The 26,027-nt window shown below is 53.1% G+C and overlaps 12 protein-coding genes across 12 annotated transcripts; 4 read left to right on the forward strand and 8 right to left on the reverse strand.

Moving 5' to 3' along the window:
• Positions 1 to 523: 523 nt before the first annotated feature.
• On the reverse strand, positions 524 to 1,025 carry J4E79_000474 (uncharacterized protein; the record flags this gene model as incomplete). The annotated part of the gene is made up of 2 exons (XM_049349390.1): positions 524 to 581; positions 631 to 1,025. The coding sequence occupies 2 exons, from the start codon at positions 1,023 to 1,025 to the stop codon at positions 524 to 526; spliced, it is 453 nt and encodes a 150-aa protein (XP_049216177.1).
• A 346-nt stretch (positions 1,026 to 1,371) lies between these two features.
• On the reverse strand, positions 1,372 to 2,304 carry J4E79_000475 (uncharacterized protein; the record flags this gene model as incomplete). The annotated part of the gene is made up of 3 exons (XM_049349391.1): positions 1,372 to 1,611; positions 1,672 to 2,172; positions 2,221 to 2,304. The coding sequence occupies 3 exons, from the start codon at positions 2,302 to 2,304 to the stop codon at positions 1,372 to 1,374; spliced, it is 825 nt and encodes a 274-aa protein (XP_049216178.1).
• Positions 2,305 to 5,549: 3,245 nt separating this feature from the next.
• Positions 5,550 to 6,824, reverse strand: J4E79_000476 (uncharacterized protein; the record flags this gene model as incomplete). The annotated part of the gene is made up of 2 exons (XM_049349392.1): positions 5,550 to 6,263; positions 6,315 to 6,824. 2 exons carry the CDS (start codon positions 6,822 to 6,824, stop codon positions 5,550 to 5,552), a joined length of 1,224 nt encoding a protein of 407 aa, XP_049216179.1.
• Positions 6,825 to 7,436: 612 nt separating this feature from the next.
• On the reverse strand, positions 7,437 to 9,213 carry J4E79_000477 (uncharacterized protein; the record flags this gene model as incomplete). Its single annotated transcript, XM_049349393.1, has 2 exons — positions 7,437 to 8,873; positions 8,929 to 9,213. The coding sequence occupies 2 exons, from the start codon at positions 9,211 to 9,213 to the stop codon at positions 7,437 to 7,439; spliced, it is 1,722 nt and encodes a 573-aa protein (XP_049216180.1).
• A 1,163-nt stretch (positions 9,214 to 10,376) lies between these two features.
• On the forward strand, positions 10,377 to 11,434 carry J4E79_000478 (uncharacterized protein; the record flags this gene model as incomplete). The annotated part of the gene is made up of 4 exons (XM_049349394.1): positions 10,377 to 10,518; positions 10,566 to 10,657; positions 10,707 to 11,071; positions 11,119 to 11,434. The coding sequence occupies 4 exons, from the start codon at positions 10,377 to 10,379 to the stop codon at positions 11,432 to 11,434; spliced, it is 915 nt and encodes a 304-aa protein (XP_049216181.1).
• Positions 11,435 to 13,234: 1,800 nt separating this feature from the next.
• On the forward strand, positions 13,235 to 13,893 carry J4E79_000479 (uncharacterized protein; the record flags this gene model as incomplete). Its single annotated transcript, XM_049349395.1, has 2 exons — positions 13,235 to 13,439; positions 13,550 to 13,893. 2 exons carry the CDS (start codon positions 13,235 to 13,237, stop codon positions 13,891 to 13,893), a joined length of 549 nt encoding a protein of 182 aa, XP_049216182.1.
• A 1,287-nt stretch (positions 13,894 to 15,180) lies between these two features.
• J4E79_000480 (uncharacterized protein) lies at positions 15,181 to 16,542 on the forward strand (the record flags this gene model as incomplete). The annotated part of the gene is made up of 2 exons (XM_049349396.1): positions 15,181 to 15,929; positions 15,984 to 16,542. 2 exons carry the CDS (start codon positions 15,181 to 15,183, stop codon positions 16,540 to 16,542), a joined length of 1,308 nt encoding a protein of 435 aa, XP_049216183.1.
• Positions 16,543 to 16,954: 412 nt separating this feature from the next.
• Positions 16,955 to 17,245, reverse strand: J4E79_000481 (uncharacterized protein; the record flags this gene model as incomplete). The annotated part of the gene is made up of 2 exons (XM_049349397.1): positions 16,955 to 17,109; positions 17,167 to 17,245. The coding sequence occupies 2 exons, from the start codon at positions 17,243 to 17,245 to the stop codon at positions 16,955 to 16,957; spliced, it is 234 nt and encodes a 77-aa protein (XP_049216184.1).
• Positions 17,246 to 18,747: 1,502 nt separating this feature from the next.
• On the reverse strand, positions 18,748 to 20,115 carry J4E79_000482 (uncharacterized protein; the record flags this gene model as incomplete). Its single annotated transcript, XM_049349398.1, has 1 exon — positions 18,748 to 20,115. The coding sequence occupies one exon, from the start codon at positions 20,113 to 20,115 to the stop codon at positions 18,748 to 18,750; it is 1,368 nt and encodes a 455-aa protein (XP_049216185.1).
• Positions 20,116 to 20,620: 505 nt separating this feature from the next.
• Positions 20,621 to 21,232, reverse strand: ERV14 (COPII-coated vesicle protein; the record flags this gene model as incomplete). The annotated part of the gene is made up of 4 exons (XM_049349399.1): positions 20,621 to 20,713; positions 20,764 to 20,830; positions 20,886 to 21,041; positions 21,132 to 21,232. 4 exons carry the CDS (start codon positions 21,230 to 21,232, stop codon positions 20,621 to 20,623), a joined length of 417 nt encoding a protein of 138 aa, XP_049216186.1.
• Positions 21,233 to 21,884: 652 nt separating this feature from the next.
• On the reverse strand, positions 21,885 to 23,257 carry J4E79_000484 (uncharacterized protein; the record flags this gene model as incomplete). The annotated part of the gene is made up of 4 exons (XM_049349400.1): positions 21,885 to 22,018; positions 22,070 to 22,616; positions 22,666 to 23,067; positions 23,123 to 23,257. The coding sequence occupies 4 exons, from the start codon at positions 23,255 to 23,257 to the stop codon at positions 21,885 to 21,887; spliced, it is 1,218 nt and encodes a 405-aa protein (XP_049216187.1).
• Positions 23,258 to 23,755: 498 nt separating this feature from the next.
• Positions 23,756 to 25,310, forward strand: BNA4 (kynurenine 3-monooxygenase, mitochondrial precursor; the record flags this gene model as incomplete). The annotated part of the gene is made up of 3 exons (XM_049349401.1): positions 23,756 to 23,861; positions 23,919 to 24,133; positions 24,183 to 25,310. The coding sequence occupies 3 exons, from the start codon at positions 23,756 to 23,758 to the stop codon at positions 25,308 to 25,310; spliced, it is 1,449 nt and encodes a 482-aa protein (XP_049216188.1).
• Between the last annotated feature and the right edge of the window lie 717 nt (positions 25,311 to 26,027).

Here is a 26,027-nt window from a genome sequence, read left to right on the forward strand (position 1 = left end):
TGCAAAAAAGCTGCACCTGGGCATGTGCATACCACCAAAACAGCAGACTTACGCTTCCACTAACTCTTCTTATCCCTCTGATCCTTCAACAACGCTCCAACAACGCCTTCCACACTCCCCATCTCCTCCTTCCCATTCCTCTCCACAACATCAGCCAACCCATTAAATACACCCGCAATCTCCCTGAACACACTCGCCTCACCCGCCGTCCCACCTTCCGTTCGAAAACACTCGCCAATTTGCACCATCTCCTCCACCCAGCGATAAGCCTTCCCCGTACACCCCACCACACTCTTTTCCGCCTTCTGTCTCGCACCAGGATTATACACATCAAGATACTCACGCAACGGATCCAGCACGCCCAGCGACTCCGCTGACGAGAAAGATTGCAGCGCCAACGCCGTAAACCCCTTTGACAGCGCTGCGAAACAGCATTTCAGCCCAGACGCTGTCCCGACTTCCCCACCGAGATACCGCGTGTTGAGTACTTCAGCTAGATGGGCACCGGAAACGGGTGCGGAGTCTAGGGGACGCGGTCCCGATAGCGGGATACCGGGTCTTGTCCAAGCAGTTTGATCTGTCTGTGATGGCGGCGCTGGCGGGCCACCGATGATGCCCCCGTCTACAAACACAACATCTTTCTCATTCTGCTCAAACAGCCCCGCTATACTCTTCGCCGTATCTGGACTAATAGCATTCAAATCCAAATACCACACCTCCCCCTTCCCTTTCTTCCTCCTCTCATTCTCACATTTCTCCGATTGCAGCGCAGATACCACGCGTTTCGCCGTCGCCACAGCGTCACGTGGCGGCACGATACTCAGTATGTAATCTGCGTCTGCAACGAGCTCCTCGTCTGTGGCGTAGAGGTGTATGCCAGCGGATTCTGCGCGCGCTTTTGTGGCGGCGCTGCGGCCGCTGATGTTGGTTGTTATGCGGTAGTTGTGCGAGGTGAGGAGTGCGGCGATGCCGAGGCCCATTTGCCCGATTGAGAGGATGGCTACTGTGGCGAGGGGAGTGGTCATTTTGGCTAGGGAGGTGGTGTTGAGATGGGATGGTTTGGTGTGTCGTGTTACGGTACTGGGATGAGACGATGATGTTGTTGGGGTATCCATGGTGGGGTGGGTGAATGCTGACGGGAGCTCTAACGCGGAGGGGTTAGTGGGGTGTGGGGATGGGAATTTGGAGCCGTTGAGCGCTGACAACGTCGAAAGACTTGATCATGGAAACCATATTTCAATGCTACTGGAGTTCTTACTCAACTCTCATAAGTTTGAGTAAGGATGATTGGCATCCTACCTAGGTATATGGTCTCCTTCATAACATTCTCCACGACTACATCTTCGCGTCCCACCTCAAGCGTCCCAACACTCAGAACGGCTTCAACGAGTTCAAGCTCTTAGACTCGACTTGATATCCATCAGCCTGGTAGCCACTGGTGAAGTACGACGCCGCCTGCGTGTTTCCCTTCATAGTCCACAGCATCCAGTTGAGGATCGCCTTGCCAAAACGGCCGCCATTAGCATCGCCGAGTGTACCGCCGTGGCCGACGGGAATGTTTCCCTTCCAGGTCGGAACACCAGCAGGCATGTTCTTGTAGTCACGCTCGCCCTAACATCCTTGTTAGTTCATCGTGCACGCAACAGAATGGAGTAGGTAAGGAGAACTTACGTTTCCGTAAGCGATGTCGCCTGAACCACCCAATACGAACAGCACTGGCTTCCTCCAGTTACTGGCCGCAGTGTAGTTTGTCAGCAGACCTGAGCTGATGATTCCAATGGTGTCGACGCGGCTGTCCCAGATGTTGTCGATGGCTTCGACGCCACCGCACGAGAAGCCTGCGGCCATGATCTTGCTCGCATCGACGTTGGCATAGTTTCCTTTGCCGGCGTTCTGGGTGACCCAGTCAATGGCCTGTCTCATGGTCTGAGCATTGGAGGTACCACCGCCGTTGGGGCCACCCTCAGCGATGGCCAAGAAACCGTAACTGGCGATGTTCTGCAAGAGAGCCGAGTTCGAGCGGCCGTCGGTGCTGCATGCACCGTTGCCCCAGACGAGCACAGGGAGCTTTTCGGAGCCGGTGCTCTTGGTTGGGTAGTAGATTGTGTGGCCTTGGAGAGAGCTTTCCGTCTTGTAATTTCCTGGAGCGTAGGGGCCTGCGCCGCTGCCTTGCTGAGAAGATGTCAGTAGAGTCTTTGGAGTAAGAGTGGTGTTGGTTACCTGTCTGGCTTCCAGGTTGAGCGGTGTTGCGACACTGCTTTCAACGCACAAAGCCGCAACGGCGAGAGTGAATGAGTACTTCATGCTGATGAATGCGAAAGAATCGAGGAAGACGCAGAGCGAGCTGATGGAGATGTAGGTAATTGAGTCAAGACCAAGGCATGTTATATACCAAAAAAACGCCCCTATAACACTAAAACGTCCCCATTGTACCAAAACGTCCCTATCGTGCTAAGACGTCCCCAATACACTAAAAAGCCCTTGCATTCGTCCTCCATCACTTCTTGGCTGCCCACCGCACACTCTCGTCTGCAACCATTTTGATTGCGAAGGGATAAAATCATCGCGCCAACCACCAGTAAATGTGGGCTTGATATATTCTATCGGGCCTATCTCGTCGGGGGTGAGGCTCTAGTTGGGTCGTATGTTACAGGTGGATCCGGGGTGAAAAGGTCACACATCCTCTTTCTAGTATGCGATCGTGCGCTAGCTAAGAATGTGTGCTTCAGCTTAATATATGGTGGGTCGACGTTGTCTTGGCCGGTGGTTAAGCTCCCTAGTCAGGTGCCGGATGAGCTCCTCGGGAGTCAAACGCGAGATCGTGCATCGGGGGATAGTATGTCGATTGCGGGGAAGCACATCGCGTATCTTTATTTGCCTGCCGGCTGATGCGAACGTGCAAGCATTGTGTTTAGGCGAAGTGGTGTCGAGTATATGTGAACAAACATATACAGCTTGGCGCACTGGTGTTTTGCCATTGCGTCACGGTACTAATGCATGTTAGCAGACGTTCTCAACGCCGATTGACGGTATCAGATGCATCGACGTCTAAGAGGCTAAAACTGCGATCGCGAATGCGAAGAGGTGGGCAAGTCGTCAATTTTGGCGGCTATGACATCGCCGTCGGTGTCACTCATCACCGCAATGGACTTCCAAGATTTGCACAACTCATCCGTTCTCAACCGCCGCTAAATCGAGGATTTCATCTATATTGTCTGCTGAAACTCGTGCGCTGTGCTGATATTTGTGTGTGCATAGCCTGCCGCCTGTACAACGGCCCACAAAGATGACGAAGAAGATCCATCAGGGTAACCCTCCAAATCTCCGATAGATCTGGCCAAGATCGTGGAACTCATGAAGTAAATATGTTGACCTTGGGGTTCATCAGCTCTCTCCTTCAATGGTTTTACCCATGTACCCAGTACCATGTCTGTCGAAGGTCTAGTCCACCTCTTGTGATCACTGCCTGGCCGCGACATGGCCTATTGGTCTGGGCACACAGCGGCCGCCGCTTGGTTCGCACAATCGTTGCCTCCATGCTGCCAGCATTGACTCTGAACGCCATTGATGGTGAAGAAAGTACTGTAGAAACACTGTGCCATGTTCTGTGTCGCGTTCTCGCAGCGGTAAAGACAACGTGGGCAGTATCTCGCGTAACTCCCGGCTTCTTCTTCACAGATCTCTAAAGGCGTCGTGGGAGTCGGCGTTGGCGTCTGGCTGGTGCTTGTCACAGTCACAAGAGTGCTGGTGGCAGATGACGGTACAGGCTTGCCCAAGTTTCTTTCGATGCAGTAAGAGTTACCCGAAATGACTTTGCATCCATCAGCTAGACTTGGGTTCTGTTTCAGATGTCAGTATATGCGTAGAGTGCTGTGGCGTTCGCGTCGTACATATGCCGTCAACTGCGCATCTGTGAGACCCCAGTATTCACCTATACTGGTGCATGTGTCGGTCTCTGCGGCGACATGCCACCATGAGCAGTCTGCGACAGTGTCAGGAGCCGCGGTAGTTGGAGGCTCCTCGAGATACGCCGCGCTGAGCAGTGGTAGCAAGGCGAGACCGATAGTGAGTGGAGATAGCATGGTGCAAGTATTTCGAGATGTGAGATGCAATATCGGCCGTGAAGATATGAGTAAGAAGAGCAGACGATGGAGTATCTTTATACAATGAGCGCCATGTATCTAGATCTGACGGCGCCAGAACTAGACAGCATGCTGCCTGTGCAGTGCATTAGCCATATACAATATCTCAGGCATCCATGGGGCCTGATAATCTAGTTCTAGGGCAAACGTCGTGCGAAATTCCGCTTTCCAAGGAACCGAGTAAGAACTTGCCGGACGGGGACGCTGGCAGCCTAGACGAGTGGAGAATTTCGCAGGATCTACGGACCCCTTGGACGCCTGACGACCGGCAGCGAATCAGAGTCACAACGGCAGGACATGTTTGTAGCGTAGATTTAGAGCTCGGGCTTGCACGGCGACAAGAGGTTGTATGTTGGGGTTTACCGGGCGTCAATTTCGTAGGAGTTGATAATAATCCTTCCTACACCCGGCCTAGTGTAAGGCGACAGCGCGTCCCTAGGTCCTGTCCGCGGCTTCCTCAAGACTTCAAGCCGCACGAAGATGCAACAACCAGATATCCAAAGCACGTATTGCAGTCGCGCATCTCGCAAGAAGTAGTCGCTTCCAAATCGTCCATCGCAAAGTTACCATGACATCACTACACCCTCCCTGCACCCCTCCCTGCACCTCTCCTCCAAACCAACACCCCCAACCCAAAACTCACGCACCAAAACACCGCGCTCAGGAACCCAAACGCCTGAGCCGCATTCCACCTACTGCACATCCCATTCCTAACAATCATCTGATTCCACGCCCAGATACTACCACAATCCATACCATTCCTATAATAATCCTGCAGCAAGCCAAAGGCAGCGACCCACGCGCCGCAAAAGATAAGATCGCCGACAAAATTGACGATGTGAGACGTCGTGGGAAAGAGCCAGATGAGGGATGCGATGACCGATATACCCGCTATCATGACGCTGTAGATGAGGCGGCCGTGGCAGTCACTGGCGTCCATGTGGCGGATTTGGTGGAGGAGGATGGATGTCAGGACTAGGACTACGGCTGCGCAGACAAATTGCGCGAAACGGAGGGTGATGGATAGGATGCGGGAGAGGATCATTTCGATGCCACGCGAGTGTAGTGGGTGAGGCTTGCCGACTTGTAGAATGCAGATTGGGGATTGGGGTGACGAGTAGATAGTCAGATTCGTGGAAGTGAAGAAATCTGGCGTCTTGTAGTAGAGATAGATATTTCTTCTTGCTCGCGTCTTGGGGGATGCTTGCTTTATATTTTCAAGCATCCATTTGACAAGCAAACGCGCGCGCAGACAATGAAGCTGCTGTACATGGAGGCATTATGAGTTCTTTTTCTAGTGCGGTTGCTTCCCATCACCTGCCTTTAGACCAACGGCCTCTGTTTGCGCGCTTTGCTACGTGACACCGCCAATCAAAGACGCCTTGTGCATCGTACTTATCGACCTCCTCACTCCAACCCATCATAAACACCCTTCTCAGCCATGAACCAAGCCGGGATAACCTTGGGATCGCCATTGGGAAGCACCTGCGAAGCCAACATACCCGCAACCCCCTTCTCCCTGTCCACCCACCAGAAGCAGTTACACAAGCCCATCCACCACAGCGTATTAGCCCCGCGACCAGACTGACCAGGCTCAATCGTGATGAAACCGCCAAAGCCCCATCCCTGAGGAGGGTTTCCGGGCTGGGGATACATATCCGCTGCTTGGTTGACGAGCAAAGGGTTCGCGGGTGGGACGTTGGCACGCGCAAAGTCGGGTTGGGAGGGGATTTGGTTCTCCCACATGAGGTCGACTGTCTCCCTCTTGAGGATGCGCTTCTGGGTTTGTGGACTCGTTCCGTCGTTCAATAGAGCAGCGAGGATCTTGACGTATTCGCTAGGTCTTGACCAGAGTCCTGCGCCGCCGGATTGGAGGAAGTCTTTTTGTTTTTCTTGGGGGCAGGAAAGGGGACCGTTGTAGAGATGTTCGCGCTCTTTGAGGGCACCGTCGGTCTCGCGTTGGTGCATGTGTGCTAGATTCTTTTGCGCATCCTTGGAGGGGAACATGGTCGCGCCTTCTGCGGCAATGCCTACGGGCGTGAAGATGTGTTCTTGGAAGTATTCTCCTAGTGTTTGCCCCGTGACGCGTTCGAGAACAATGCCAGCCCAGTCCATGTTGACCTGCGATTCTGTCAATATTGGGACGGGAAGAAGGATCTAGATGCAACTTACGCCGTATTCCCACATACTGCCCGGTTGGTTTACCAGCTTCGAATCGAGAATGTCGCGTTTGTCTCCACTGCTCCCTTCGATGCCATCCGCTACAAGCCTCGGATCCGCGAATCGGTATCCAAATCCTGCGGTATGGCTCAGTAGCATTCGTACTGTGATTCCCTTCTCTTGCTCAACACCGTTGACACCATCTGCATAGACCTTCTTCTCCGATAATTCCGGCACGGTTTTCTTGATGAATTCAGCATCATCCAACGGTACCTTGCCCTGTTCGACAAGCTGCAGCACAGCAATCGCAGTGACCAGTTTCGTGCAAGAAGCAATCCAAAAGGTGGTGGTCTGAGTGTTCATAGGCTCCTTGGAATCTACACCCAGCATACCTGAAGCATGCTCGACAAGTGTTTTGCCCGATTTGTCGATAGCGTGGAAGGCGAGGCCCGGTGAGCCATCTCCAATGAAACCATCTAGTGTGCTCTTAATATCTTCAACAGCTTTAGTGGAGAGAGGCATGATGAGAGCTGTTATGTGGGTGGTCATAGAAGGTTGATCGTAGAATAGATCAGTCTTATAGAAGTTGCGCTATGTACCGAGGGTATCAATGTCCCGCCTCCAGCATCACACATACTAAGCCGAATCCAGACGTCAGTAGTGGAGGTATGTAACTAGTTGTGGTGGACGTAAGCCACCGCCCGAGTACGTTCAGGGGCTATACGGATAGGAAAGACCAATGAAAGGTACCGGACATGAGACAATCGAGCAGGGCGAACATTAAGGACGTGGACTTGTTGATATTGAACCTATGAGTCGCATAACCAGTGATGGTAGAGGTTGCTCGCTCCACCCTACGCTACCCCGCAGCGGGGCATCATTCGGGTCATTCGTACAGTAGTGCACATCCGACGGACTAATATAGCGTGCCATCAACGTGAGCCTACTGTTGTACTACTAAACAGGACTCATGAAGCGACTGCATGGCTCTCTCTGGATGATATTGTGGTTCCCTCGGAACATACTTCGAAACATGTGACAATCGTCAGCGATTGATATAACCCGGTGGGATTTGGGTACCAAGATCTCTGGAATCCACAGGGCGTACTAGGGATAAGACAAGCGACGTGGCTTTCAGCCTCGCTTTAGCACTGCTTTCAGCTCCTTCAAAGCAGCCATGATCAGTGGGACGGCAACTGGCCCTAGTAGGGGTAGGTACACAGCCACCTTGTGTTCGTCAGGGAAGTAGACCTGTCCGACCATGGAGCGCTCGAAGAAAGCTTTTTCGGCCTCCACCTCTGCAGCACGGGCGTGTTCCAGAGCGCTTGCGAAGCGGCCATCTCGAAGGAAGTCGCAGGCTTGCTGTAAATGTGCAATCGTCTCTTGCGTAGACTGGGCAACGTTATCGGGTACTGGGATAGAAGGAAGCTTCTGGTACACTTGAGCTAAGGCTCCCAACGTGGAAGATGCTGAGAAGATAAGGGATGCAGCTCGGACGCGTTCAAGAGTCGAGATGCGAAGTGGCAAAGATGCCGGACTCTGCGGCAGACCGAACAACGAGATGAGCTGATTCGAGAATGTGTGCATCGCTGGTGCGAGCATTTCAGCAGTCAAAGCAGCCGGCGTGTCTGCCTCGCCCTCTAAGTTCAGTATGTGTACACCACCCCATTGCGGAATTAACCAGCTGTTCCCTGCATTCTCCTTGACCAGAAGCGGAGACTGCGTGTGATCCGGTACATACAGAATGAAGTTGACGGTCGGCCCCTCGCCAATGCTGGGACTGAGGGGCCACTCAGCCGCGTTCACGAACCCACTAAGGTCTTCCTTGCGGAGAGTCCATGCCTTTGTAGCTTCATCGTATTCCGGCTGGCGAACAGACGGAGCGAATGTTGCGTAAAGTTGCACTTGTGTATCGACGGTAAAGTTGCTGATGGCGGAGAAGGCGTCAAGAAGGGGGCTCATGTACGTCTGGAGAGCAGTCTCGATGTCCCACTGGGAAGGTGCGTAGGAGGGACTGAACAAGGAGAACGTCAGGTGGTATGTTGGAGCATACTTCAGGGCGCGCGTGGACTGGCGCTGAAGCTCTGCGGACGTTTCTGGAGAAAGCGCCTTAACTTTGGCAGCATGTGCACCAGAAGTAGCCGACAACACGTGCGCCAACTGCGCCTGCTCTTCACCAAATATGTTGTGTAGTTCCTGAGCGAGGAATGTAGCGAGACTCGAGCCAGTCGACGACTGCGATGGAATCTGGTTGGGCGAGTAGTATACGTCTAGCGTTGGCGAATATGGCTGCAGCTGCGACCGTGGCGTTGTGCCTGTCTCGACAGGTATCAGTCGGATGACCAGGGCCACGTCCTTGTCATCGCTCTGGATGCTGGTTCCATCGACAATGACTTGTTGCGAGGCGTTTTGCTGCAAGGGAGAATCGGCGAGCATCAGTCGGAGGTGGTGGGCAGAAAAGTCGTTGATATCGTCGAGGGCATGTTGCGTCGTACGGAGGAGATGTTGCGCATCCGTGGAAGGGATCGGGGCCTCTACAGCGATGCGCAGAGGGAAGACTGGCTTACAGACCTGCCGCGGTGTCAGCTGTGTTGTTGACAGGATGTCATACTTTGGGGGGATCTACCTTGCCCTCAGCCCAGTCCGTCATGTCCTGCAGTGGCAGCTCTGCCCTGTAGATGGCTGTTGTCTTCAGCCATATTGGTAGGCCCAGAAACACCACGACCACCCAAAAGGAGAGGATGGACAGGCGGCGCAGCCATAAGCTCTCTTTTGTCTCGGGAGGAGGCTGCTTAGCCAATGCTGTCGCGGTGGGTGTCGAAGGCGACTGAGCGGACGTCTGCTTCAACTCGGCCGCCAGCGACGCGTCGGAATCATTTGGTGCCGCCATGTTGCGGTTGACTTGTTCCATGCTGTCACTTGGGGCAATGTCGCGCTAACACGCGCGTCCGTGCTCAGGGTCCACCATTCATGCTCACACGAGACATGTCCACTACGTCCCAACCACCTCATCCAAGAAAATGAGCAAGCGCCCTAGACTTCACGTTGACGTCAGATCGACTACTTTGCATGTTCTTATGTTAATGAAGGCTGGAGACTTGTTAGGGTTTTCCGTGTATCAAGTGCAACCACACAACTGCGCTATCATTCTAGTCTCATGGGACAGCAGTAGACTGTGTTTCAGTCATGTTCTCTGTTCTCTATCATAAGCTCTCTTCTTTCGAAGCACCTTCGAAACGTGGAAAGCATCAATTCAGACATAAAGTCCACCCTACTGACTCCGGGAGGGTCGGATCCTTGGCTAGGGTCGGATTCAAGGAAACGCGTGCAAGCAAGGCTGACTAGGCTTTGAACAGCGCGTTATTCTGTCAGCTGAGAAGCTTCGTCGATCTGGCCTCTGCCAAAAGGAAGCAGTACATAGGTAGTCAAGCGGGCCCGAGCTACAACGAGCAATTGAGTTTCAACTTACTTTGTATGCTTTCTAGCGTGCGGTCTCCAGCCATGTTCCGAGGGCCAGTCAGTTTGCGCAGAATGTCTGAGTTACCTATTTATCATCTTCAAACTCATGTCTCGTGACAGCGACATGTTCCGTGGTCGTGCTTTGTTGATGGTCTGCTCGTGAACGCATGGTCCGTGCGTGACAATATGAGTGAATTCCAATGAAGCTACATTTAGCCATCACGCTGGATTCCTTGATCAATCACGAATCACCTAGTTTCCAAGTAGCTTCGCACTATTCATCACTCATCTCATAGCTCATCATGGTTGTTTCAGGGACGCGTGCGATCGAGACAGGCCAGCAAGGGTCAGCACGCGGGGAGCTTCGATCGACGTTCTTGCCCCGCCGACTAGACCACTTGCAGCGACAAACGGTCCGTGCTAAGCGGGGTTGCATATCTGGGGAAGGAGAGCTACAGACGTGACGCGGTGCTTGGGCACGAGACTATAGTAGCTACCCCTCTCAGCTGAGACAGCTTCGCTCCTTCCTACTGCTCTCTCCTCCAACAACTTCATGCTCACTTCAACAACTTACTCAATCCATTCCAACTCACATCCTATTTCACATCATTCACAATGAGTGCAATCGCTGACAGCACCGATGGCCCTGTCGAGCAGGTCAAGGTGCTGTTTGCCCTGTTCCCGGGCTACAACACGCTCGACGTGGCAGGTCCGCTTGAGGTCCTCAGTCGCTCTCTCCAGGACTCCAAGGACAAGTGTAAGCATAGAAGCTCAGTCAATTGGATGTTTGTTGACACTCCACAGCTAGCAAGGCCTTCAACTGCCAGTTCGTCGGCACGGCTGCTGCCATGACGTCCGTCCAGGGTCTCACCATCAAAGCGGACATGGACTACGATGTAAGCATACCCACGAGAAGCAAGGAACCTACGCTGACATCCATCTCAGGACGCCAACGACGAGCTTGAGGACTTTGACGTCGTCATTGTTCCCGGTGGTGAGGGTGTCTTTGAGGTCCTCAAGAACAAGTCTGAGCCTCTTGGTCTCCTCACCAAGTACGTCGAGCTCCAGGAGAAGAGTCCCAGCAAAGAGCGCACCATCCTCGCCATCGATGTCGGTGCTCTGCTCCTCGCACAGCAGGGCATGCTCGAGGGCCTTGCCGCTACAACCCACCCAGACTACTACGTCCGTCTTGAGACCATCTGTCAAGATGCGGCTAGACGCGACATGTCGGAGCGTACAGACGTCATGGAGGAGCGATACGTCGTGAACAACGCCCGCTTCGACCTAGGCGAGAACCCCGACGACAACCCGTAAGTAGAACTTGAATTGCGGTGGTATGCAACGCTCACCGTTACAGGTACATCATCAAGAAGTCGCGTGAGCCGCCGAGCGCTCCCGAGGGCACCAACATGGGCCATGCTCGTAGGAAGTCGATCGCTCGCAAGGGCAGCAACGCCTGGCGCGACTCTCGCCGCCGCGAGTCCATCGCTCGACGTGCTTCCATGCCCCTGGGTGGTATGCGCGTCATCACCACTGGCGGTGTGACTGCTGGGCTCGATGCCAGTCTATACTTGGTGGGTTCTTTGGCTTCGCACGACTCGGCTCTGGAGGTCGCTCGTGCTATGCAGTATTCTTGGGTCAAGGGCGTTACGGTCGATGCGATCGATGTTTGAGCTACGGCTCCCGCGCGACAAGCGAAGGCGTTTACGAGGAAGGGTTGAACGGAGATCTGAGAAGGTCATCTGGAACATGTCGGGAATCATAGAGATTTACCACGACGAATCATGTGAGGATTCATTCGAGAGTATGTAAAGAATCAAGAAATTCTAAAAGAGCTTTTCGGCAGTGTGAGGTGTCGTTGTGAGAGACGGCCGTGCCAGTGCGAAGCTCAAGCGTCTCCACAAGCTCCACAACAGGCGGGCAACCGATCTTCCGCTCTTTACCTCACCGTTTCCCACAGGATCTGCATCGCAATTCGCGCAGCCGTCAGTCTTATTTGCATTGGCCTGGTCACAGCCTTCCTCATGACGCGTCTGTCATCTCGAATCAACGATTGCGCGGCGGGACCGGTCTGTCTCGGCCAGCTTTCCACAGCCGTCGCAGCTCGGGAAATCCCATTCACATTGCTAATCACAGCGTCCACCACTTCCGTGCATCAAGTGCACACTAACCTTCGCGAACCAGAACTATACAAAAGTGTAAGAATTTTAAGCTTGTGAGATCACTAACGCATATGCAGTGATAGTCGTCTCATAGGGAAGCGTGTGAGCCACTGGACGTCGGCACGCAGTCTCGTCACAGTAATCGACGGACTTTATCCACGGGCGTAGTATGTCGAACCTGGCATCTCAAAGCGTTCAAACGAAGCAAGCTCTACTCTCCGTCTCGTCGACCTCGACACAGCGCAGTGCAAGCTCGATGTTAGGCCAATCCCTAGAAAAATATGCCGACCACGCTGTCCACATGATCGCTACGGGTCCTTAAACATCATGCTGGCAATTGAAGGACTTTTCCTTCGATTTCGCTGTGTCACAAAGCCCACAAACTCTGTCTAGACGTCGTTCTCAAGCGCACTGTGCCCCGTCTGACTGAGTCTTAGAGAGCTGCCATCAAGAACCCGTCGATCGTCGCTTGCCCACTCGAAGACTCTGACGCTTTGACTGGCTTAGCATCATGGCCGCTCTTTCCAGAGCGAGCTTCTAGCCATAGTCATCCAGTGTCTCAGTATGCCTGAGCTCTTTCAGTGCGCTTACATGGTCGTGGGCCTATCATCTCCATCGCCTACCTGCCATCTAGCTGATTCTGGGCGTGATCCTACGATGATTCAGCAGACGGGCGCTGTACAAACTCTCTCTTGGCTCTAAGCATGACCAAATTTGTACTGCTACCATCAGATCTCGTTCCTCATTAGGTGAAGCGACGGATTTCCCGCCCCCGCATGAGGTAAGCAGCAACCGAAGCGCTTCGTCCCGAACCAATCGCGGAACATGTGATGTCAAGACTGATGCATGAAGATGGAGCTGTCTTAGCAGCCAAGTCTTTATCATCCAGGTCACTTCGGGATTTTGTCAACTTTCTGCTGCGATCGTCTAGTTGTTGACTTCGCATCTCACCTAAGAAGTCGCCCTGTAAGGGCATGCTGCCTTACTCTGATCTGTTCATGGCTCTCGTCTGTCGTGACTAACACAAGACCGCATCACCATTCCAGCTGGAGCCAGTAGGAGTGACAGAAACACATTTGCTTACTGGGAGACATTCTAAGTGCCACCCAGGCAGGACGAGCAGAAGGATTACGACTACGTCGCCAAGTCAACGATCGTTGCTGAACGACCGAGCCTATCACAAGGTCATATACGAGACATGCAGGACGCCTATAGACGACATCGACGAGGGTCGTGAACAACAGAGACTGGGGAACATAGTCAACGGAAAACCATAAATATCCCATCATCTTCCTGTTCTTTCCTCTCAGAATGACAACACGCAACCTAAACGGCAATTGGATTGACACTCTCCGAAGACAGTACGTCTACGACCTGAAAGACGACTCTCCCCATCCCATTAAATACCTTCTTTACAACCCCCACAAGAAGCAAGACTTGTACTTTGTTATCCCCAACAAGATCGAAGAGCCGCAACTCAGACGCTCTCTTGTCAAGTATCACCTGTCTACCAAGGGTACCTCAGTCGTCGAGTGGGAGAACGAGCACATCCAAATCATCTACCACCCTCGATACGCAAAAGAGCTACGAGAAGCCGCCCAATCAACCAGCGAAGCAGAAACCCAGAACGAATCACCAACTCCCGAACAGCAAACATGAAGTTCACCCTCGCCACCGCTCTCATTCTCCTCGCTCCAGCACTTATCAAAGCCTGGAAGTTCGAGGTCTTCGAAGAAGACTGCATCACCTCCACTGACTTCAACGAGGGAGACGACGATGTAGAGTGTGAGGATACGGCGGAACCGCACGGCTGTTTCCGCATCTCCGAAATGGGTAGCTGCGAGATCTTCTTCCATGCCGATGCTGATGAGTGTGAGGATGGTGAAGTCACTATGTCGTACACGGCTACGGACCAGGATCGCGATATCACGCCTGACTTTGAGTGGAACAACTGGAGCGTTCAGTGCTAGATCTGAGAACGGATCATCATCATGGTGGATTGAAAGCTGAGGTGTGTTTGGTCCGGTGGGCTGTCCAATCGCTAGATACTTTACCTAGGTATTTTCTTGTTTCTTTGAAGTATCGCTGTGACAGCATGCCAATCGTTAGATACATACTACAATCAAATCTGTACAGATCTAGAGCGTTGACGTGAACGTCGCAAAGTCACCTGGGCAGTGTGGACGCTGTAAACCACAGGAACGGAGTGTAGGCGAAGCCGTCCGATCATTGCATAGGTGCCCTGCAATAGGCGGCAGGCGTTCAGTGCTACTTGCGCTATTTTCACTTTCTTGTGTGTTGAGATGGTGGAAAGATTGATCGGTAAACTTCATGCAATGTGCGCAGTATTTGTTCACTTCAACGTCACCTGGTCCACGACAACGCTCAAGGCCTCAACGGTATCTTCACGAGCGATGCAATCAACGGATTCCAGAACCTGCCTAATGGGGACGTTCCACCTCACGCTAGTGGGCACTGACATGACCAATCACAACCACGAAGTGACAGACCCGCCTAAACTTGCCCTCCCCTGCAGGCGTCTTCCCCAACGCAACCGCCATGTCTTGGCCACGACGAACCTAGGCAAGCCACAGATGTCGCAACACATGGGCGCAATGATTGGACAATGGATGTTCATCACGTCTTCTTCGCGACTGGAGTGTCTTGGCTCCTGCGCGTCTGTCTGTGCATGATGCGTACGCCCAGCATCAATTCCTCTCGAGGATATAACCGTCTCTCCTAACCCAATTGCCCACATCACGGTCATACGCCTGAGGTACTAATAATGCCACTACAATCTCTCATAAGTTCGCTTCGGAGGCGCAGTCATCGCGCCGCGCCTCCGCCAGCCCATCTACAAGCCAATACCGAGAAGATTCAGTGGCGTCTCGTCGAAGTGTTTACTCGCATGTGGGATCTGGGGTTCACGGCCTTTGGAGGGCCGCCTGTACATTTCCAGATTCTACATCGGAGATTTGTCGAAGGATTGGGGTTTCAGGGTGGGAGTAAGTGGTTGGATGAACAGACTGTAAGTATGCGTGTGCAGATGCGTAGTAGTAAGCTCAATCGTAGAAGTACCAATGAACTGGGTTACAAGGAAGAGCTAGGAAATCTTCTTGGGACCGGATGAGAAGACGGAGAGATAAACCACTCCCTCGACTACCTCTACAACAGAGTGCCGCGCAACTAACAAAACTCCTCAGTATCAAGAACTTTTCGCAATCTGCCAAGCGCTCCCCGGCCCCGCCTCCACCAAAATGTGCTTCTGCATTGCCCTCCTCCACGCGGGTATAGTCTCCGCCGTCTTCGCCTTCCTCCTCTGGAGTCTCCCCGGCGCAATCGGCATGTACGGTCTCTCACTTGGCGTGCAAAAGATGCCCGAACGCCTCCCTCCCATCGTGTACGCCCTGCTCTCCGGTCTCAACGCCAGTACCGTCGGTATTGTCGCACTAGCTGCTGTTCAACTAGCTGAAAAGGCTATTAAAGACCGTGTAACACGTATCTTGGTCATATTTGGTGCGTGTGCGGGATTGTGCTATAATGCGCTGTGGTTCTTCCCCGTGTTGATTGTTATCGGTGGGCTGACGACGGTGGTATGGGACATTTGGCTCGGACGCCGGGTGGGTAAGATGAGAGCTGCGTATCTGGCTAAGAGGAGGAGAGCGAGGAATGAACAGGGCGATGCGGAAGAAGTTTCGGCTACCACGCAGACCATACCTATTGAACTTCAGCGGCCGGAAGCTGTGAAGAGGAGGGTTGGGACGGGTAGCTCGACTGATCGTATTGTGCCTGAGCAGGAAGAGGCGGGACGGAGTCACGCTGGAGAACATCCTGTTGTTGATGATGTGACTGCGACGAATGAGCCTGTGGCTGATGTTAAGACGCATAACATCTCGGTCAAGGTTGGCGTGTCGCTCATCGTAGGCTTCCTCATCTCATTTATCGTCATCATGGTCATCCGTGGAACAGTATCCAGCACTGGGTCCTTCGACGTTTTCTCCAACATGTAAGCACCCTGTCTACCCACCCAATCCTCCTCTTCTAATTTCACACCGCACAGGTATCTAGCCGGCACCATAATCTTCGGCGGCGGCCCCGTAGTAATCCCCCTCCTCCGCTCCTACGTCGTAGACCCAGGTTGGGTATCACCCCGAGATTTCCTCCTCGGTCTCGCTATCATCCAAGCCTTCCCCGGCCCCAACTTTAACTTCGCGGTATACCTTGGCGCTTTGGCCATCGCCTCAGCTCCTGCTTCTACACCCACCATCGTGGGCGCCCTCCTTGGTTTCATTGGTATCTTCTTCCCTGGTATTGTGCTCGCAGTTGGTGTGCAGTCTATCTGGCAGGTTATGCGCACCAAGGCTTGGGTGGCTAGTCTGCTAAGAGGTATCAACGCGACTGCTGTGGGACTGGTGTTCACGGCTGTGTATAGGCTTTGGGAGATTGGTTATCTTACACCGGAGAGCAGTGATGGGAGAAGTTTGGCAGACGAGCCGTGGTGGGTGGTTGTCGCTGCTTTGGCATATGCGGAGACGGCTTGGTTTGGTGTACCACCTGCCGTTGCGATTATCATCGGCGCTGTTTTGGGACTGGGGTGGTATGGGGCAGTCGGCCAGTAGGAGACTCGTTTGCTGGCATTTGACGCGAATTTCCGTTCTTCGAAACGATGTAAAAGAGGACATGATGTGTGTATGTCTTGTTTGGACTACCTATTGTACAAATGCTAGATAAGAATCATACCAAAGGGAATGATTAGGGGAGATGCAACCCGATAAAAGGACCTCGACCCGCCAGCAAGAACAATAACCTAAGAAATGCCAGCCCCAACATCGGAGCGAAAAAAGACACCGGCGAGCAATCCAGTGTTGTATACCCTCAGCACCGAAGCCTTGACTATCTAATAACCCACAAACTCGGCCGGAACACCATGACATGCCAGTTAGAACTCCAAAGGAAAAGAATAGGGACACAAAGAGACATCGTGATCTCCATCACGGCATGAGTCACGCCGCTAGAAGGCCACCGCCTCGTCTAGTTGTAGTATCCCCCATTTGGCGCGGAAGTAGATGTGTTCGGGTCGTTGATCTTTCCGCCTCCATTGTGAATGACTGGCGGGTTTTTGTATGATTTGCTGCGTGACGAGCTACCGGAGTTTGTGTACAGGCTGGATGAAGCGGCAGAGTAGGCTGCGAGAATGTTAGAGTCATGTCTTTGGGATGATCTGATAGGAGTTGAAAACATACATGTGGAGGACGTCGAGGGACGGGACGCGTAGGCACCCTTGCTCTGGCCGTAGGAGCCGTAAGACGAGCTGGACGACATGGTTGATTGGTGTTGAGGGTGTTGGAGGCGTTGAGAAGCCGGTTGTGATTCGAGAAGATCAGATGAGTGATCGGCGTGTGTTGTGCGATAGACGGTAATAGAGTTGTATCGGGTGTATACGAGACGACAAGGGCGTTTCGTGATCGTGATCCAAGGTAGACTGTTGACTGAAGACCAACACGGGGACGACTGTGACTCTTCTCGAAGGATGCTTGATATGACTGTAGATAATTGATCGATTGACTGATGATGAGAAGAAAGAAAGCAACCACCTACCTCAACCTACGACTATTTATTCCAGGCAGACAGTACCTGAGGCCGCCAACCTACAAGACTCACCACTCGCATCCGTTGACTGTTCTTTGTCGCCATCGGAGTTCTCCTAACGCTCAATGTAACGCCGTTGCCTGAATAGCTGGGCTAGGCGCGTGGTCGAGGTGAATGACTGCGCGATTGCGATGATTCACACGCGTGGCTATGTTCACCTCGGGACAAGTCCTGAGGCAGGACGCGAATCAGCGATTAGGCTGCACTTCCCGTTCACCATTTGACCCGCCAAGAACAAGAGTCATCATCGGCGGGTGCGGATTTACCGAAGGAACCAGTTCAATCGGCGTGGACTAAGATCGGGTCACGGCTAGAAAGGGTCGAGGTGGTGACTCGCATGGCGCAAAGGGCGTACGCGTTGCAGCCATCTTCTCCTGCAAGGCACATCAAGCGAATCGAACCTATGAAAAGGCAGCAGGAAATCTGTCAGAGACGCGTTACCCAGTGACGTGCCTGACACCCCAGGCGACAGCGGTGCCCGAAACGGATAATGACAAAGCGGACAGGACTGGTGAACGAGAAAGTCACCGGTTGACCGAAAGAAGATGGGGTGTGGGGGCTGGGGGCAATGTAGGTGCCTGGAGCTATTGCAGGCAGCATTGCAAAGCATTCACCGTGATGCAACGGCAAAGAGCTCATCGGCGGCGTCCGATAATGAAGATAGGGGCATGGAATGGGAAAAAGGGCAGAAATGTCAAGGCAAAAGGCGGTGTTGTGGAGTAGGGTAGGAGGCGCAGTGGAAGGGGTCCTGGTGTATGGCGGGGTTGTTGCGCCATCAATCCGGGCAAGGCTGTTGCGAGGCTGCACGCCATTCACGTGGGCGTTCATTCCGCACTGACTCAGAGCAGATAGTTGTGGCGACTGCGCGGCTCTGGATTGCGCAACTGCGCATATGGTTCAGGTGTTTGCCAGCGCATAGCCGGTGAACTGCTGGAGAAGTCAGGACTGAACTGCTCGCCAACTACGCATGCGCAGCACGGTGGGTCAAAGGACGTTGTTAATCTCGAGTATGCCAACGCAGAGCCGGTGAACCGCCGGAGGAATAGCATCTTCGACGTGTGACTTGGGCTGCTTATCGAGCCCGGCATACACGGGCAGCCGATCGAGTCAAAATCATCATCAATTAGTATCGAATGCATTGGGTATCGCTATATCCGCTCCCACAACCTCCATGTCTAATCATACAATCTCAAAGCACCATTCAAATCACCAGCAACCACCTTACTCGACTCCCTAGGATGCCACTGTACTGACAGCACAGGCGCATCGCTCGCCGGAATCTTATGGTACATTTTGCACGTCTTCCAGTCCCAGAAGCACAAGAAACCTCCACTGTCACCCGAGCTGATGAACTGTCCGTCTGGACTGATCGCCACGTCTGGTGCGTATCCAGCCACATTGTGCCCTCTGTAGCTCTTCTTTCGGTTCTGTCGGAAGCGGTCGGTGGAACTGTATACGGTGATCTGGTTGTCGGACGATTGGAAGGCAACGTATTTGCCTGACGGATGGGGTGAGGAGCGGACCATGGAGAACATGTAAGGTTCGGCGATGAACTTGATAGGTACGGGAATACCGTATTCCCACGCGCGTAGGGACTTGTCGTCTGATGTGGTGATGAAGCGGCGGTTCTCGTCGCAAAAGGTGATCGTGTTGACAGGCCCCAAATGATGGTCGTATTCCTGCACCATCTCTCCACTTCTTGTGTCGTATTGTAGAATCTTCTTGTCGCTCATACCGGCCAAGAACTCGTGTGGTGTACTAGGGTTTATGCGCACCACGTGCGGTGTCTTGCCAGTCGTGAACTTGTTCAGGCACTTTCCTGTCTCTGTGTCCCATAACTTCATGAAGCGATCGTAACTAGCTGATATGAACTGTGTGCCGCTGGGGTTGAAGTCGATGTCAACAACCGACTTTGTATGCCCAGAGTATGTCCGCAGGAGCTCGCGTTGGTGGTAGACGTCCCATAGCGCAATCTTCGAATCGGCGGATGCGGAAAGTAGGAGATGGCCGCTGTCAGGCATGAAGCGAACCTGAGTAATGGACTTGGTGTGGTATTTGTAGGTGTGGATCAGCTTCTTCGGAATGAAGTTCTTGGGCTCGTAATCTCCGGTGAGTTTGATGTCGAGATCCGTGGGCACATGCATGTACGTCCGGCCCTGGTAGTCGTACTGCTGGCTGCCAACAAACTCGCTCGTCTCGCCCTCGGCTTCGGTATCGCGGTAGTCTGTGCCGGCGAGCTTCTTTTGCGCGGGCGCAGCGTTGTCGACAATCTCGTCTTCCTCGTAAACTATTTCCACCTCAACGTCCGACCCGAACTCGTCGTCTGAGGCAGCATCTGGCCTCTCTTCCTCATACTTCGCCCATGGTCCCTTGTATGCGCCTGCGCCAGTCACGACGCTCGAATCGCCCTTGCCTTCTCGCTTTCTTTTCTTCGACCCTGCGCCGCTCTCGATGGCGCGCTGACCCTGACGGAAGGTGTGGTCGCTGATGTACGTCTCTGCAGCGAACCCAGTTGGCACCCTGCCCGAGCCTCCGGCGGGCATTCTCGCTGTTATGGGGATTGGTTGTGGGTCGCGTAATGCGCAGAAACTGGCGACGGTGCCGACTTTGGGATTCGGCAAGGCTTGAAGTTGGATAGCGCGGAGTGACGGATGCGAAGTTGTAGATGGAAGCTTCCCAGCTCACCAGAAAATGTGGGTGACTGAGCACGGACCACAACCCGACTATGCATTGCGTAGTTACATGTGAAAACTATGGTCCATTTACACGAGGCTAACATAACGCTATCATACCCCATAACTCGTTTAATCCCTCCTGGGTGCATTCCCATCACCAAACCTGTCGCTCCAGGTATCCCGCATTATCCTAAACCAACAATCATGTCCTCCCGCTAGCAATATGCGCACGCGTGGCTCGCTTCCCCGAGCCGGATATCAAGTGTATCTATCCGTTAATCTTTAGCCGTCCCTGGATTCGCTCTTCGTAGCCCACCGTAATCAATACAACCGCGAATATAGCTACGACCAAGACGATGGGCGCAGTCTCCACCTAGTGAGACTCGTCGCGGATGAGGGCGACGATCATGCTGTAGAGGTAGAAGAAGAACATGAGCAGATGGAAACCCAGCTTGATGAAGGATTCCTGTGTGGCTGTTAGCCTATCGCCATATACTCGGTATCCTCTCATCGTACCTTCTTGTGCACATTGAGCTTCCTGAAGATCTCCGTTGCGTCCAACAGATGCTGGTTCTCAAAGATCCTGTAACTGTCAGCACTGTCCTTATTCCTTGGTATAGTCCGGCCCTGCTACGTACTTCTTTCCGTTCCATGCCAACAGAGGTAGATTCAGGATCAATGCGATCCAGTATCCGTTGATGAGGAATAGGAAGGTCAGGAAAGCGTGAACGGCGGCCTCGGGGATGATGTAGGTGTTCAGGCGGTTGCAGAGATCGATGGGGTTGATGTAGTCACTGGCGCAAAATTAGCATGTGCCGATCAAGGTACGGGCCGTATCGCGTAGATTGCTACGCCATCGCATTGTATGCCTGGGGTTGACTCACCATTCCAGATCGCTGTACATGATAGTAAAGAAGACTTGTAGGAACAGGTTGACGGCATTTATCAGCACCGCCAACAGGTACAACCATGCTTCGCCAGTCATTGTGGGAGTGTCGTGTGCTGCGTAGCACGGCTTTGGCGTAGAGAGAGGGTTTAAAATAGACTAGCGGAGTCGCCAGCAGACACCTGGATACGAATGGACAGGTGGTCGACAGAGGTTCAGCACTCGGATGCGGTCGTGTGTTTGCAGGCTGCCGAGCTAGAACGCGGGAAGCTAGCTCGTGCGCGGGGCCTGGCTAGAGGTCGTGATGACGTGGGTGAGCGGTGGGGTTACACGACGGTGATGCGACGGTAGAATCTTGAGTAATAACGTCGATTGCGAGGTCGCTCAAATTCTGGCGGGCGTTGGGCAGAGATGTTTGGATGACGTTGAGGCGGAGACACGAGTTGCTTCCCTGGACAGCGGGCAGGCACCACCACTAGCGTCATTCGCCTCGCTTGCAGGTGTGCGTTGAGCGGGCCAACACCGTCCGACCGAAGCTTGACCGAAGGTTTGTGATATCACGGACGGCCGAATTGTTTCGTCGAAACGAAACGAGTTGTGCAAGCTGTGACTGCCAACAACATGAACATCACTACAGACCGCCATCACGCGAATGCTGATGAAACTCAAAAGCCTCGTGCTGTTGAATCACGCTATGCGTACTCTGAAAAAGTATCGTATAGCTATGTTATTCCCAAGTGTCCAATCATCCTCAAGCAGCTGCCTTCGTTTCGCCATTCGTTTCACCGTTTGTGGCTCCCGGCATCGGTACCGGACCACCTGGCGAATCTGGCAGTCTTGCCGTCAAGACCTCCACGCCATCCTCTGTTACGAGTAGGGTGTGTTCTGTAGCGTGTTAGTCATGAGTGGACACATTGATGCATCTGCGGGGCTTACCAAATTGCGCTGTCAGAGAGCCATCCTGCGTGACACTCGTCCATTCGTCTGGCCATGTCTTGTCCCTATGCGAACCAACACTAATCATAGGCTCGATGGTGAAGCACATGCCGGGCTTTGCCGATCCAACTGCCTTGTTCTTCGCGTAGTGAGGAACGTTGGGTGCGCAATGGAAGAGCTGGTTGACGCCGTGCCCGCAGTATGTCCTGATGACGCTGCAGTTCTTGCTCTTTGCGTGCTTCTCGATGACGTTTCCGTATTCACGGAACAGTGTACCTGGCTTGACGATCTCGATGGCCTTTTGTAAGCACTCTCGCGCCGTCTCCGTAACGCGTACAGCATCCGGGTTGGCCAAAGCCTTGTCTCCAACGTAAAACGTCTCGTTCAGATCCGCGTGGAAACCGCCGTGGTAGACGGAAATATCGATGTTCAAAATGTCGCCATCTTTGAGTACTCGCTGGTCAGGGATGCCGTGGCAAATGACCTCGTTTAGCGACGTGCATACGGACTTGGGGAAGTGGCAGTAGTTGAGGGGCGATGGGTAAGACTGTTGCGGTTAACAAGACGTTCTGATTCCCTAACATTGTCGCTCTTACATCACGCTCGACAGTAGCCTTATGTACGAGCTCGTCGATGTAGTCAGTGGTGACACCAGGCACTGCGGCTCTTCCTGCAATGTCCAGAATCTCGCGTCCGTACCGACACACCTTGCGCATCGCATCTTGCTCCTCCTTGTTCAGAATCGTGATCTTGTTCCTGTTGACAAACACCTGCTCCGAGCGCGGTATGCCGTCCTTCGCGTAGTCTGGGTGTCTTATGTGCTTCGGGACTTCGCGTCGCGGCGAGAGCGGGTATACGGGTCTGAGGGCGCCGGTGTACGAGTAGGTAGGGAACGGGTTGTAGTGGCCGGTGGCTGGATCCGGGTGAGAAACTACTTTCGGCGTAAAGATACTTTGGAGAATACTACTTTGTGACTTGTGCTCCTTCTTGTGCTCAGCCTAGAGGGCCGTTAGATTGTTTTGTCTGCAGTGTAAGAGCAGTCTCACTATGTACCCAGTTGCGCTTGAAACAATCCTGCGAGCAGAAGTAGTTCTCTTTTCCGAGCTTCTGGCAATTCGGACATTGGAGAGAACTCGCATCGTTCTCGCAGTCTTTGCCTGCGCACTTGCGCGGGGCGTCTGTGGCCATCGCGTGCGGTGGTATAGGGCGTGTAGAGGGTGTGGTCGAGGCGGAGGTGGCCTGATATTCACGTGCACTCAACTGTACAGCGCGCAAGTAACGTATATGTGCGAGGCAACGGTTTGCGCACGGAGGAAGTGGTGGACTGCGACTTTCGTTCGTCCCACGGCATCGTCAAGTCGGAATTCGTGCAGGGGTCCAGGCCGCCGGCCGCCGATCACCGATTACAAAGTAGCCAACTAAAGGGAGCTCGCGCTTACCCGTTCCAGTCTTGACGTGCATCATCTGCCCTACTTTGCCATCATATCTGACTCTTTGGATCCCTGGTAATGGTTTGACAATTTTCACCCGTGTCTCGCGTTTCCCTCCTTTGCAGACGATGTATTTCCACCCTTCTTTCTGTCTTCCCCCTCTTACTCTTCAACTCACACCACGCCGCTTCTGAGCACAGACCAGTGAACCAACCATCTTTTTACTCCAACTTTTCCACATTACCTCCTTACCACCATGACCCAGAAAGTTGTTGTGGTCGGAGCCGGGCCAGTAGGCTCTTTGGCCGCGCTTTATGCAGCTGTACGCGGGTTTGAAGTGGATGTCTACGAGCTAAGAGCAGGTGAGATAATGATCTGTAAACCATCTCGGTGCTAGCGAGTGACCTAACGCTAGCCAGATCTTCGAGACCCCAACACCACACCGTTAAACTTTTCCAAGTCTATCAATCTTGCTTTGTCGGAGCGAGGTATCCACTCCCTTCGCAAGACCGGACTATCCGATCTTGCAGATGCAGTCTTGGCAGAGACCTTCCCCATGCATGGTCGCATGATCCATATCAGGAAGAATGGAGAGTATGTTCGACAGCCACAGATCTATGATGCGAGAGGGAGAGTAAGTACAGAGTGGTCGCATGCTATTGATCTCATGCTAATTTGGGTAGAGTTTGTTGGCTATGGATCGGACAGGTTTGAACAAGACCTTGCTTGACCATCTAGAGGCCATGCCCAACGTCAAGCTCATGTTCAATCACAAGTTGGTCGGCGCAGACTTCCGGAAGAAGACCGCATGGTTCGAGCATCGTACCAAGTCTCCCGAAGAGCAGGGCGACGAATTCGAAATCAACTTCGATCTCATGATCGGTGCCGACGGTGCACACTCGGCGGTGCGATATCACTTGATGAAGTTTGTCCCCATGTCGTTTCAGCAAGAGTACATCGACAAACTCTGGTGCCAGTTCAATGTTCCAGCCACACCGGACGGCGAATTCAGAATACCTCCAAACTACCTACACATCTGGCCCCAGGACGAATCCATGTTCATCGCTCTCCCAAACCTAGACAAGACATTCACATCAACGCTTTTCTTGACCAGAGAAGGCTTTGGTCAACTGGACGCATCTGGAAAAGTGGTCGAGTATTTCAATGAGAAGTTCCCCGGCGTGGTTCCAGATCTCATCACCGAGGACGATCTCCGCAAGCAGTACACATCTAATCAGCACCTGCCTTTGATCTCGATAAAATGTACACCGTATCACTACGGAGATTCTGGTGTTATCTTAGGAGATGCGGCCCATGCCATGGTACCATTCTACGGCCAGGGAATGAACGCTGGACTGGAAGACGTCCGCGTTCTTTTCGACTTCATCGACAAGTATCCCAACGATCGATCAAAGGCACTAGACGAGTACACCAAGGAGCGCACTCCTGACGCACACACCATCAACGATCTTGCCGACGGGAACTATCGCGAGATGGCAAGCGACGTCAAGAAGCCGCTATATTTACTGCGAAAATGGGTAGAAGAGCAACTCTATATCTACGTCCCGAGCATTGGCTGGGCCACACAGTATTCACGAGTCACGTTCAGCAACATGCGATACTCCGAGGTTCGGCAAGCGGCACAGAGGCAGGCCAAGATCCTCAACGGCGTGGCCGGTCTGGTGCTGGCTTCTGTTGCTGGTACCGCTTTCTGGTTCGCGCGATCTGGTGGCGCACAACACGCGAAAATGGGCATCATGAGATCGATCTGCGTCGTTGCGCAGAAGATGCAGAAGCTCACGGAAGGTTGAGCAGTACTTACCATGGTAACACCATGAGCCAAAATTCATGCACGAGCTGTAACAACACATGTTTCTATTATGCTGTATCCTGTTATCGAGACTAACGATCATCAACACCGTGTATATAACGATATTGCGCAAGCGATACACGTCATCATTCCTCGCAGAACCTCTCCGACGTTTTCAGGATTTTAGCTCACTTCATAGACCCCGATGCCGGCGGGTTCAACACCAGGAAGAAAGATATCAGGGCGAAGCGTTGATGGACCGACGGCGACTGCTTTGTTCACATCTTTGTATGATACAAAGCGAACATCAATCTCGACAACCCCTCGCCATTTACGAGGGTCTCATAGTATGACGGGCTTGGCCGCGCCACACGCGACTAGCCACGTGAACTCCGCGTGGATGTCTTGCCCCACAAGCGAGATGTGGGGAAGCGATTCGGAGCGAGATGCACACAGTGGCGCTCGCTTGTAGTACCATCCGCCTTCGACATGTTACATCTGGGGTACATCTCGTCAATACGACTCGACATCACGATAATCTCGCTTGCGCATATCCGTGAGCAGTGCTATTGTCTTTCAGCTTTTGCAACGCAATTTATCATCGCTTTCTTCGATTTGCATTTCCGCTCCCTGCTAATCCGGGGACGTAGACCTCGCCATAATCGTATCCATGCTTCCGGGGGCGTGGCAACACATCTCCACTTGATCGATACACAAA

The sequence above is a fragment of the Alternaria viburni genome (assembly GCF_023758015.1).
Source record: "Alternaria viburni strain BMP 2772 chromosome Unknown scaffold_1, whole genome shotgun sequence".
Classification (NCBI taxonomy): domain Eukaryota; kingdom Fungi; phylum Ascomycota; class Dothideomycetes; order Pleosporales; family Pleosporaceae; genus Alternaria; species Alternaria viburni.